Source organism: Schistocerca piceifrons, chromosome 4 (assembly GCF_021461385.2).
Source record: "Schistocerca piceifrons isolate TAMUIC-IGC-003096 chromosome 4, iqSchPice1.1, whole genome shotgun sequence".
NCBI lineage: Eukaryota > Metazoa > Arthropoda > Insecta > Orthoptera > Acrididae > Schistocerca > Schistocerca piceifrons.
The window spans coordinates 480,025,724-480,039,551 of NC_060141.1; the positions used below are offsets into that span (position 1 = coordinate 480,025,724).

Genomic DNA, 13,828 nt, shown 5'->3' on the forward strand with positions numbered 1-13,828 from the left:
AGTTATAATGCATGAATAGTCTAAATTGAAAATGACTCTTAGGTCATGTTATCAGAGTCAACAGTGTACACAAGATGGGTTGTCCCATTCATAATTGGAGATGCAATACACTTTACAAAACTACATTGAGAATTAAGGTTCATTTTTACCTTCATTACACATATGGCTGTATGTATTGATGTTCTCTGTTTAAGACTATTGGGGGGAAGGGGTGTGGGCATGGAGCTATGCAAATCATGAGGTTTGTGGAAAAACCTTCTTGAACAATTCAGGAGCTTATGCCTAATGTATACTTAGCAATTGGAAAATGTTCTTTTTAAAAAATAGGTGTCTGCATAGAAAATCTCTTGTAACATCTGTTACACAACTGAAGGAAGGATTACTACCGGTTATTATAAAATTAACTCTTCCTTGATGCATCAGAACATGTTCTGTCAACCTATTGCTTTTGGTTTTAGTCAAATGCTATTTTTTTTTCTCAAATCCTATTTAGAACATCTTCAGTAGTTACCGGAGGTACATTTGATTACATAGTTTGCCAGCAAATCTCTTTTCTCTGTTATGTTCTGCTGGAAATGTTTGCGAGTCCATGCCACAGCTGTGTATGGTTTTAGTGTACACATCATTTAAGGCAAGCTTTTGACAACACCCATAGTTATTTTTACCAGATATTTTATTTGTTGTTTCTTCTATTATTCATAAATCAGTGCATGTGTGTATATTGGCCCTGTCTGGCTATTCATTCTTCAGGTTGTGGAAGGTTGGAACAGTCCATAAAAATATCACTATGAAGTAGTGTGTAAGAGAAGGGAACTCTGATGTGATGCCTGATGTGAATAACATTTCTTAAATTACAACAGTGCGTGTGGTTTGTATGGAAAGAATATAAGTCAACATCATAAAATGTTTATGAAAATGATGTTCGTTTTTAAAAATATTGTTTTGATCTGTAACAGTTTACGGTAAACGATGAGAGAGGAGTGTAGGGGGAGGGGATTATAGGATAATACAGAACATTTTGTCTAATAACTTTGATGACTGAAAATAAAATGTCGCCAACTGAACTGGCAAAAAATTCTAAGAAGTTTTCGTTGTATGTAAAGTCAGTAAGTGGACAAAATCATTTGTTCAGTCACTTGATGACCACACTAGTACCATAAAGATATATGACTGACAGAAGACAAAAATACTGAATTCAGTCTTCTGTAATGCAATATGTGTCTCTCGAAAACACCACTATGAGAAAATACGAGAAATTAGAGCTTATGCAGGGGTCTATTGGCAGTTGTTCTTCCCACTCATAATTCTTGAGTGGAATAAGAAAGAAGGGAAGTGACAGTGGTTCCAGAAGTACCTCTACCAACGCCGCAAGTTGGCTTGCGGAGTGAATAATTAACTGTAGACATTTGTCAGGCATTAAACTCTTTATCTTCCTACCAAAACAGGAACAACTGGGTGAAGCTGAAAGTAAATAAAAAATACTGCAGATTTCATAACTGTTTCATAATTTTTGGCTTAGTTGTGCCTAAAAGTTAAAGTGACCTATCTTCAGTGGTGTGTTCTGTTTCAGGATTTATATAAATGTGTACAGTTGTTATATTTCAAGTAGTGTATAGAATGTCACTGTATACCCTTGGACTAAAATATGAATATCAACAGTAGAAAAATTTGAATTACTTTTGTATTAGTATGTTTAAAATTACAGTAATGAAATGTCATATTTTTGAAGTTCTGTATTTTATAAAGCAAGAAGTGTCACAGTAAGCAAGTAATATATTCGTCAATTTTTCTTTTGTTTTCTTACACAGGTGTCACATTTAAAGCACATAAATTGATCTTAGCAGCATGCAGCAAGCACTTTCAGGATCTCTTTGAAACAGCACCAGTATGTCCGAGTGTCCTTGTTATATTGGATGGCACATCATCTTCAAATATGTCAGCATTGCTAGAATTTATGTACAAAGGTGAAGTTCACGTTTCACAGGACAGCTTGTCAAGCTTTTTGAAAGCAGCTGAATGTTTGCAGGTATGATTCCAAGTGTATCTGATGTAGTGTAAACACTTCTAAAAATTCTTATCTGATACATACTGAAGTTAAATAATTTGGACATGTTCAGATTAGTAGCCATTTCTAAGGTATTTTACACTACTATACTTTCATTTTGTTGTTACTGACTTAGTAATATCGCTTACAATACCTTTACCGGTATGTGAAATAGTGTAGGCTGTTCGTAACCTCCTTTTTTGTATCATGTGATTCCCAGGCACATTTTTCCATTACTCTTTTTGTTGTATTTTGCAACAAGAAAAAATACATGGGAATAGGAATATTGAATAGTGTGGGGGAACATATGAAATAAAAAAATCCAAATATTAAGTAATGAAAATTAGAGATGCGACACATTTTGCTGGTGACAAAAAGTGTGTGAAAAATCCACTTTCTGTAACAGTGACATGAATTAAACCAGAGAAGGAAAGTTGCTACTCACCATAGAGCGGAGATGCTGAATTGCGATAGGCACAACAAAAAGATTCACACAATTATAGCTTTCGGCCATTAAGGCCTTTGTCAGCACACACACACACACACACACACACACACACACACACACACAAATGCGACTTGCACACACATCTGCAGTCTTGGAGAACTGAAACCACACTGCGACAGCAGCACCGGTGCATGATGGGAGTGGCGACTGGATGGGGATAAGGAGGAGGCTGCGCCGGGGAGAGGGAGGGAGATAGTATGGTGGGAATGGTGGACAGTGAAGTGTTGAAGTTTAGACGGAGGGCGGGAGAGAAGGTGTGAAGGGGGAGAGGCGTTAAGTAGCAGAAAGGAGAGAAATAAAAAGAAAAGAAATTAAAGACTGGAATGAGAACAGGGAAGGGGGCTGGGTGGGTAAGGACAGTGACTAACGAAGGTTGGGGCCAGGAGGGTTACGGGAATGTAGGATGTATTGCAGGGAAAGTTCCCACCTACGCAATTTAGAAAAGCTGGTGTTGGTGGGAAGGATCCATATGGCACAGGCTGTAAAGCAGTCATTGAGATGAGGGATATCATGTTTGGCAGCGTGTTCAGCAACAGGGTGGTCCACTTGTTTTTTGGCCACAGTTTGTCGATGGCCATTTATGCGGACAGACAGCTTGTTAGTTGTCATGCATACATAGAATGCAGCACAATGGTTGCAGCTTAGCTTATAAATCACATGACTGGTTTCACAGTCTGCCTTTGATGGGACAGGTGGTGGTAGGAGGATGTAAGGGACAGGTCTTGCACCTAGGTCTATTACAGTGGTATGAGTCATGAGGTAAAGGATTGGGAGAAGGGGTTGTGTAAGGATGGACGAGTATATTGTGTAGGTTCGGTGGACGGCGGAATACCACTGTAGAAGGGGTGGGAAGGATAGCGGGGTGACCTTCTCATTTCAGGGCACGATGAGAGGTAATCGAAACCCTGGCGGAGAATGTAATTCAGTTGCTCCAGTCCCGGATGGTACTGAGTTACGAGGGGACTGCTCCTCTGTGGCTGGACTGTGGGACTTTGGGAGGTGGTGGGAGACTGGAAAGATAAGTCATGGGAGATTTGTTTTTGTACAAGGGTGGGAGGATAATTGTGGTCAGTGAAGGCTTGAGTGAGACCTTTGGTATGTTTTGAGAGGGGCTGCTCGTCACTGCAGATGCGACCACCTTGGGTGGCTAGGCTGTACGGAAAGGACTTCTTGGTATGGAATGGATGGCATCTGTCGACGTGGAGGTATTCCTGGTGGTTAGTAGGTCTGATGTGGACGGAGGTACTGATGTAGCCATCTCTGAGGTGGAGGTCAACATCTGGGAAGGTGGCTTGCTGGGTTGAGTAGGACCAGGTGAAGCAAATGGGGGAGGAATGTGAATAAGGTGTCCTACCCTTCAATCCAGAATACAAAGATGTCATCAGTGAATCTGAACCAGGTGAGGGGTTTAGGATTCTGGGTTTTTAGGAAGGATTCCTCTAGATGACCCATGAATAGGTTAGCATAGTATGGTGCCATGCGGGTGCCCATAGCCGTACTGCGGATTTGTTTGTAGGTAATGCGTTCAAAGGAGAAGTAATTGTGGGTGAGCATGTAGTTGGTCATGGAGACTAGGAAGGAGGTTGTTGGTTTGGAATCCATAGGGCATCTGGAAAGGTAGTGTTCGATAGCAGTAAGGCCATGGGCATTAGGAATGTTGGTGTACAGGGAGGTGGCATCAATAGTGACGAGCAGGGCACCATGTGGTAAAGGCACAGGAACTTCGGAGAGTCGGTCGAGGAGATGGTTGGTATCTTTTATATAGGAGGATAGGTTCTGGGTAATAGGTTGAAGGTGTTGGTCTACAACAGCAGAGATTCTCTCAGTGGGGGCACAGTAACGGGCCACAATGGGGCATCCTGGTTGGTTGGGTTTATGGACTTTAGGAAGCTTGTAGAAGGTGGGAGTGCGGGGAGTGGTAGGGGTAAGTAGAGAGATGGACTCTGGGGAGAGGTTCTGGATTTGAGTAGTGACTGGAGATCCTGCTGGATTACCGGAATGGGATCACTGTGGCATGTTTTGTAGGTGGAAGTATCTGACAGCTGGCGGAGTCTTTCTTCCACGTAATCCTTGCGGTTCAAAACAACGGTGGTGGAGCCTTTGTCTGCAGGTAGGATTATAAGGTCAGGATCAGTTTTTAGATGGTGGACTGTGGATTTTTCTGCGGATGTAAGGTTAATTTACATGTTGAGGGATTTGGGGAATGATGGTGAGGCAAGGTTTGAGGTTAAGAAGTTCTGGAAAATTAATAGGGGGTGGTTTGGAGGCAGTGCGGGTGGACCACGGTTGGATGGAGGAGTGAAATGAGTTACAATAGGCTCAATATTGGTCTTTGGTTGAGTCTGATTGGTCGGGTTGGTGCCGAAATGTGTTTCCACTGTAGGGACTGGGAGAAGGAGAGAAGGTCTTTAACTAGTCCTGCATGGTTGAATTTGGCTGTGGGGCAAAAGGGGAGGCCTTTGGAAAGGACTGATATCTCTGTGGCACTAAGACTTCTGGAGGAAAGGTTCATAACTGTGTTGCAGGTCTGTTTAGGTTCTGGGTTCTGTGTGGTGGTGGGAAGGAGTTTTGGAGGGTGGGGCAATTGTAGTAGGTCTGCGAGACAGGGTTTGTCAGCTATGAGGGGCCGTGGGGGAGGTTTGGAGGTTGTTGTAGAAGTGGTGGACAGTGGTACTCCGAGGCGGGAGTAGGAGGTGAGCAGGATGGAGAGCTTTTTGAAGTGGCATTGTGCATGTTGCTGAAGTTCCTGCAGGGCAAGAGTTCCAATGTGTATTACGGGTTTCAGGAATTTGGAATTACATAGCAGAAGAATTTTGCAGATGGAGAGAAGGTATTGCAAGTAGGATTGGGCTTGCTTGATATGGTTTTGCAGGACTATGTTGGTGAGGGCTAAGGACTGGCGGAACATGAACAGGTAGAGGTCATTGTGGAAGGAGGGGTGGCAACCAGAGATGGGTAATTTGATGCTAAGGCCATTAGGGGGGATTTCATGAGCCAAGCAACAATGCAAGAACATTATGTGGGACTGGGATCCGCCTAGGGATAAGGAAACTTTTCTGTATTGACGCAGATGGAAGGAGCAAGGATCCAAGGTGGTGCAAAAATGCGAAAAATTCCGTAAGAAAGTATAATTTCGTCTGAAAAATTACGCAAAAATACAACAAAATACTCGTGAAAAGTACGAAAAGAATGAAATGGATGCCCTCCATATAAACTGAAACACTTCACTGTCTGCCACTCCCAACATAGTATCCCTCCCCCTCCCCACCCCAGCCCCCCCCCCCCCCCCCCCCCAGGGCTCAGCATTCATTTGCTGAGTACGGGCTTGGCGACCCCTGGGTCCTGAGCTGGGGACTGGTCAGCGCCGCCAGTCTCCTGTCACTGTAACCCCCGGACATGCTTCAGCGACCACCGCATGGCGCGGCGGTGGAATGTTGTGTGCTGCGGGGAATGGTAATCTTGGCTTGACCGCCTGGGTTGTGAGGAAGGTAAACCTTTATAAAAACCCCTCAATCTTACGGTGTGCTACGCGCCTACAAGATGCATGGCTGTTGGGGTGGAACAGTCGCAAGCGGGCATCCTCTGGGGCACCTGCCGCACCCCAGTTGTATAAGGCTTACCTAGGCACGTGGGGCTCTGTCTAGGTGGACTTCTAGTTCCCTAGCTGCTCGTGGAACCAAGATGGAAACCTCGAACTTTTATTCTTCTCCTGCCAGCGGAAAGGGTGGACCGCTGGTGGGTTCTAACACCCAATCCAACAAGAGGGCTCGTGAAGCCAGTCCTCCTGATTCAGGTAGTAGTAACAGAACGCATGCTGCTTCGCAGAATGTGTTTTTCATAATTAAAAGAAAAGATGGGAGTTTTGAAAAAGTTTTGCCATTTTGTATACAGAAGGGCTTAGAAGGTATTGCTGGCACATTAAAATCTGTAAAGCGCTTGCGAAATGGCACCTTGTTGGTTGAAACATCTAGCTTCCAGCACGTCCAGAACCTTCAGAAGGCACAATTTCTTGGGGAGTTTGCGATAGAGACTGAATTTCACAACACCTTGAACTACAGCAAGGGTGTTGTGACTTGCAGAGATCTCGTTGACATTCCCCAAGACGAACTGAAGGCTGAATGGTCCCGGGAAGGAATTGTCGACGCGCAACACATTATGAAACGGCTGGATGGTGCTCTCATAAAGACTGACTCATTTATCCTTACATTTAACAGCACCAAATTGCCAGAGCATGTGAAGGCAGGTTTCCTACGTCTCAGTGTACGGCCTTATTACCCCAACCCCATGCGGTGTTTTAAATGCCAACACTTTGGACACACTACTCTCGGCTGTAGAGGGGAAGCCACTTGCGGGAATTGTAGTAAAGCCGCCCATGATGGAGTTGGTTGCCCTCTCCTCCCAAGTGTGTCAACTGCTCTGGGGATCACCCTGTGTGGAGTAGGGAACGCAGAGTTTTCCTTGAGGAACGGAAGATCCAGGAACTAAAAACTACAAAACGCATCCCGTATAGTGAGGCGAAGAAAATTTACAAGTCCATGCAGCCGCCCACGTTTGCTGCTTCCTTTTCTTCCGTTCTCAAACAACCAGTCTTGAAAACCGATGCCGCTACACAAACGGAGGTTGCTACTGTCAGCACTAGCACCTGCGCTTGTCAATGTACGTGTGCTGCTGCCGTTCCTGTGAAGCCTGCTGCTCCCCCCCGGCCTTCTGACCAGGCCGTGGTAGCTGACATCATGGGACTTCCTGCCCCTTCCCGGGTCCAGTCTTGTGCACTGCCCAGTGCTGCTACACCCCCACTGCTTCTGAGGTTTTGGCTCCAATGCCACCTCAGGCCAGAACATCGAAGCCAAAGACAAAGGTGAAGACTCGCCCACTAAAGGAGACTGCAGTTATACAGTCTCCTGATGTGGATGTCATTCTCTCTGACGTCTCTCTCGACTCCTCTTCTGAGGTGATGGAGGTTGATGTCAGACTAGGGCAATCATCTCGCCCCAAAACTGAGCCTCCACCTGTTGTGGGCTCTCCTCCCCGACAGAAAGTGAAAATGAAGGTACTCCCACCCTGATGGATGGCTCCCATTATACAGTGGAACATGAATGGATTCCGGGCACATGTGGAGAAACTGAACCTCCTAGCACGGCAACGCCCCCTGTGCTTGTGTTTACAGGAAACGCATTTAAAACCATCTGATGCTCCTGTACTAAGGGGCTATACGTCATATTGCAAAGATGATCTGACTGGAGAAAGGGCCAAAGGCGGAGTCGCTGTGTTTGTCAATAATGACCACCACTCCTCTGCTCTCCCCCTGGATACTGACCTGCAAGCAGTTGCAGTTGAAATTCATTCACCTCGGAGGCTTACCGTTTGCTCCCTTTATTTACCCCCTCTGGATGGGATGCAATGACCTTAGACACTCTCACAAATCTTATCGACCAACTCCCCCGCCCATTACTCCTCCTGGGAGACTTCAATGCCCATCATGTCCTGTGGGGCTTCACTTCTCTTTGCGCTCGAGGTCGAATTTTGGAGAGCCTCCTAACATCTCAAGTGTTGTGCATCCTCAACACAGGTACTTCGACTCATTTATCTACTGCTACAGGGTCATTCTCAGCCATTGACCTATCTTTCTGCTCTCCAACTCTCACCAACTCTGTTCACTTGGGAGGTCATTGACGACCTTCATTCCAGCGATCACTTCCCTATCCGCATTCATCTCCTGCATGGTGTATTGCTGGGGCAGCGGCCACCATTGTGGATGATTGGCAGGGCTAACTGGCCACTGTTCACTCGGTTGGCTGTCTTTGACCGCCACAATAACGTACAGGAATGTGTGGATCACATTACGCTTGTGGTCCATCATGCTGCTGACCTGTCCATACCACAGTCTTCTGGCACTCTTAAGCAGCGCCTTGTACCTTGGTGGACAGAAGAGTGCCGTTCAGCCATCCGGGACAGGCGTGTGGCTCTTCGCCGATTTAAATGCTGCCCAACAGCGGTCAATCTTACCGCCTTTTGAATCGCGAGAGCCAGGGCACGCCGTGTCATTAAAGAGAACAAGAAAAGGTCATGGCTGGAGTTCCTGGACTCCATCAACCGTTCCACTTGTTCCACAAGAGTATGGGAAGCCATCTGGAGGATTTCCAGTAAACATAGCCGTTTACCAATAGCTGCTGTCCTGAACCAGGGATGCCTCCAAACGACACCCAGAGCCATTGCTCAGACGCTGGCAGAGCATTTTGCACAAAGTACTGCCACTGCAAATCAGGATCCAGCGTTTCGTCGCTACCGTGCGACTGTCGAAAGACCGACCTTGGACTTTCGGTTGAACAGTTCTGAGGCCTACAATTCCCCTTTCTCCATGTGGGAACTTGAATCGGCACTTACTGAGACTTCTGACACTGCACCAGGTTACGACCGCATCCGGTACTCCATGCTTCGACATCTGCCAGCGACGTCAAAGGAAATCCTCCTCGAATGTTTTAATCTCATATGGCAGACAGGAGTGTTCCCCACCTCGTGGAGGGAGGCAATCCTCATCCCTCTCCTCAAACCAGGAAAGGACCGCACATGTCCCGGTAGTTATCGTAGTATCGCCTTGACAAGCTGTGTCGGAAAGACCCTGGAATGGGTGGTTAACCGGCGTCTGGTCTGGCTGTTAGAGATCAGACAGCTCCTTAGCCGCTTTCAGTGTGGATTCCGAAAATTTCGGTCCACGGTCGACAACCTGACCCTCCTAGAGGCGGCTATTCAACAGGCTTTTCTCCGTCAGCATCACTGTATCGGTATCTTCTTTGATATCAGTAAGGCATATGATACTACTTGGAGACACTGTATTCTTGCACAAATGCATCAATGGGGCTTTCGTGGCCGCCTCCCGATTTTCATTCGGTCTTTCCTGTCTCAGCAGTTTTTTCGGACCCGCGTTGGTAACACACTGTCTGATCGCTTTGAGCAAGAGAACAGTGTCCCCCAGGGCAGTGTTTTAAGCGTTACCCTCTTTGCCATAGCCATCAACAGTATAACGTCTACAGTGAGGAGTCCAGTACAGTGCTCCTTATTTGTGGACGACTTTGCTGTTTTCTGTTCCTCCTCCAGTGTTGCAACCGTGAGCCGTCAGTTGCAGCTAACAGTGTGGCGGTTAGAGGAGTGGGCTGCAAAGACGGGTTTTCAGTTTTCTACCGATAAGTGTGTTTGTGTTCATTTTAATCGTTCTCGTCATCTTTTTACTTTGCCTGCCTTGCATATGGGGGATACTGTCCTACATTTTAGAGACACAGTGCGGTTTCTGGGCCTAATTTTTGACTCCAGGTTGTCATGGCTGCCACACCTACGTGACTTGAAAGCCAGAATGCTGAAGGCACTGAACATCCTCAAGTGCCTCAGCCACAGGTCTTGGGGCGCGGACAGGGCGCGTCTCCTTCAGTTTTATGGAGCTTTTGTGCGTTCACGGCTGGACTATGGGTGCACAGTATATGGGTCAGCGAGGCCATCTTATTTGCGGATCCTTGACGCTGCTCACCATGCTGGGATCCAACTGGCCACAGGTGCTTATTGGACCAGTCCCGTACCCAGCCTCTGTGCTGAGTCTGGCGAACCGCCACTTACCATCCGGCGGCAGCTCCTGCTGGTGCGCCAGGCTTGTAAGTTTCTTGCAGCTCCCAGCTCGCCTGCTCACCATCTTGTTGCCCATCCACCTCTGGACCGCCTTTTTTCCCGCCGTCCCCGGGCTACGTTGCCGTTTGGGATCCGTGTGCAACGTGTACTAGAGTCCCTCGGTGTGGAGTCTTTACAACCCCAAATCCTGGGTTTTAACCACCTGCCACCGTGGTTACTGAAGAGGCCCGGAGTGATTTTAGATTTGTTGCAGTACAAGAGAGATTGCACTCCTGCCACCATTTTTAATGCAGCATTTTCTGCCATTTTATCTGAGCACCACGACTATGTAGCTGTTTTTACAGATGGGTCGAAACAGGGGGCTTTTGTTGGTTGCTCAGTTGTTTTTCCATATCGTGTCCTCAAGGTCCGACTGCCTCAGACTTTTACTGTCTTTGATGCAGAATTGTTTGCGATCTTGCGGGCACTGGAGCACATGAGACATTCTTCCTCTCCTAAATTTCTTGTCTGTTCCGTTTCACTCAGTGCCCTTTACTCATTGCAACGTTTGTATCCGGCAGACAAAATCGTTCAGACCATCCAGGATGCCCTCCTCCGACTACAGCAACTGGGGAAGGTTGTAGCTTTCTGCTGGGTTCCGGGGCATGTTGGCATTGCTGGGAATGAAAGGGCAGATCTCGCAGCCAAGGAGGCGTGTCTCGCCCCACAAGTATCTCAGTGTGCTATCCCCTTGCACGCACTCACCTTGCTGTTGAGCTCACGGGTCATGTGTCGGTGGGAGGATGAGTGGCTGGCAGTGACTGACAATAAGCTCCGTATAGTCAAGCCCACAACGCGTGTGTGGTGTACTTCCTTTCAGCCCCATCGACGGGACGAGGTTCTCCTCACTCGGCTTCGAATAGGCCACAGCCCTATGACGCATGGCTTCCTGCTCCGGCGAGAGGACCCTCCAATGTGTGGTGCTTGCGGCGTCCAGGTCACTGTGCGCCACGTTTTATTGGATTGCGTTTTATTTTCTGACCAGCGGGTCGCGGCTGACTTGCCAGCAGACCTGCCATCTCTTTTAGGCAACACTCGGACGAATGTGGTTAAAGTTTTAAAGTTCTGTGCCCTGTAAATGTTTTTACAAAGATTTTAGGGAGAGGATTTTAATTTGCTCACTGTGTGACAAGCTCGCCCATATTTTATGTAAGTGGCCAGCCAATAACAATTTCTTGTGACATTCTTGTTGCTATGTTTCCCCTTTCCTTAGGTTTTACTTTCTTATGTAGCATTTTCCTTCTTTTCCTGCTTTCTTTGAGTGTGTGCTTTAGTTTGCTTAGGTTTGTCCACATTCGTTCCTTTTAATATGTGTCAGGGCGCTGATGACCTCGATGGTGAGTGTCCATAAGCTCCAACACACCACCACCACCACCACCACCACCACCACCCACCCCAGCCTCCACCTTAAACCCCACCCAGTCGCCACTCCCATCATGCACTGGTGCTGCTGCTTGCAGTGTGGTTTCGGTTCTCTGAGACTGCAGACGTGCGTGCGTGTGTGTGTGTGTGTGTGTGTGTGTGTGTGTACTGCTGACAAAGGCCTTAATGACCGAAAGCTATAATTGTGTGAATCTTTTTGTTGTGCTTATCGCGACTCAGCATGTTCACTGTATAGTGAGTAGCAACTTTTCTTCTCTGGTATTGTTAGATTCCATCTTGGATTTTCCATTGTTTGATCACATGAATTAAATGTTGCTTTGATTAGCCAATGCTTCCAGCTGCATCCAGCAGTTGTGTCTAAACTTGATATCGTTTCCTGCAACTATTGAGAGCCATGCAAGTTAACTCTGTAAAACAAAATGCTCTGATTTTTCTCAGGAATGCAAATAATTCCAATAACGTTCCTATAAGGGAAGTTCAGAACTTCAATTAGAAACAGCGAGGAGGCTCTCCACTCTTTTGTGAGTATGTGCTTGGCTGCCACGGGGCCCTAGCCTTTGCAGCACTACTTCCTCTTTCTGTGATGCAAATCTGCATGTCGACCATGTGTTACCTCCTCTGACTTTTTTGTCAGATGGTCCTTTCAGTGGAGACCATGCCTGGAATTGGGCCACGTTCTTGGTCTTGATTCATAGTTTTGCTGCTGGTGCTATCACCACCTTCCATTAATGATTATATGGTTTCCATTATTGGGTTTGACCTGCCATCTGTTCCAAATTTTACAGCAGTGTGTGTCGTGCAGGTTGTGTGGTGTATGCTGTGCCTCTGCGCCATTCCACACTGTCACCCTTCTTGTTGTTGTAGTATACCCAAAATCCTGCTTGGTAGCCACCCAATTGTGTGTGTGTGTGTGTGTGTGTGTGTGTGTGTGTGTGTGTGTGTGTGTGTGTGTGTGTTAGCCCCCCTGACTATGCAAGGATTGCACTTCCCACATATACCGTAGAGTATATGCACATCATGACTGAGGCACAGGGACTCTCAGCAACAGATTACTGGCAAGGTTGCCATTACTGTGGCCGGGTGACGCCCATAGGGAGAGCCATCGTTCAAAGTGGGTAGCACTCTGGCAGATAATTCACACTTGAAGTGACTTGAACTTTCTCTCGCTGGTGGTCACATGGCCCCAGCAGTCTCTTTGACTGGAAAGGCCTTGTATGATGCAGCAAAATACGATCCCATTGTTTTTCCTCTCCTGGCCACGCTGTGGGAGGAATGCAGGACTAGATGACAATGAGCAAAACCCTCCCCCTAACACCTGGTCTGTACCAGAACTGAATGGAGCAGGCCACAAATCCTTTATTTTGTGTCAAACGCATTCAAGATAAATGTGGGGATTTTGCAGTCATCTCTAAGATGAAGAGAGGCTCCCTCCTTATTAAAACATCATCTCCTAGCCAGCCACAGGCACTACTCTCTTGTGAAAATTTGGATGACATTTCCATGACTGTCACTCTCCACCCAAGTCCCAGTATGCTCCAGGACATTATCTTTCACTGTGATCTTCTTTTGCAATCTGATAATGAGCTGTGGGTGAACTTAAGAGTGACAGAGTGTGCAGCTGACCCTTAGTGTCCATAGGGAAAACAGAGTTGCTACGGTACCCTTCATACTGGCTTTCTAGAGTGGTATGTTGCCTGAGAAGGTCAAGATGATGGCCTACTGGGGTGATGTGAAACCATTTGTTCCTCCTCCTATTAGATGCTTCAGGTGTTCCTCCTCCTACGAGATGCTTCTGGTGCATGTAGTTCGAACAAACATTTTCCCATTGCACCACCCTCCCTGTCTGGGATTGTGGACGTCCACTGCACGCAAATGTTCCTTGTGACCCTCCCTCCATCTGTGTAAACTCCGATGAGCTTCACTCTCCTGCTCATCAGATTTGTTCCATTTTTAAGCATGGGAAGAAAATCGAGGACTATAAGATGCTCGACAAGCTTACAGATCAAGAGACCAGAAAATAGTATGAACTTCTTAATGCCATACGAATGACACAATCTTACACTACAGCCACAAAGTTGTTGCCTTCTCTGTCAACAGTGCCTTCCTTTGTTGCGCCTCTTACTGTGGACTCGCAGACCCGCCCGCTATTACCTTGTCCCCCCAGGCAGTCGGGGACCCTTCTGGTGCTTCCACCACACCCATTTCAGGAGCATTGGCTCCCCACCTGCCGGGGACACCAG

The 13,828-nt window shown here is 46.9% G+C and overlaps 1 protein-coding gene across 1 annotated transcript in view; it reads left to right on the top strand.

Annotated features, from left to right (window-relative positions):
• LOC124794799 (zinc finger protein chinmo) overlaps positions 1-13,828 on the top strand; it is a 125,822-nt gene that overhangs the window by 11,024 nt on the left and 100,970 nt on the right. Inside the window, exon 3 of the mRNA XM_047258456.1 lies at positions 1,809-2,026. Coding sequence (XP_047114412.1) covers positions 1,809-2,026 — 218 coding nt within the window. The remainder of the gene's footprint in view (positions 1-1,808; positions 2,027-13,828) is intronic.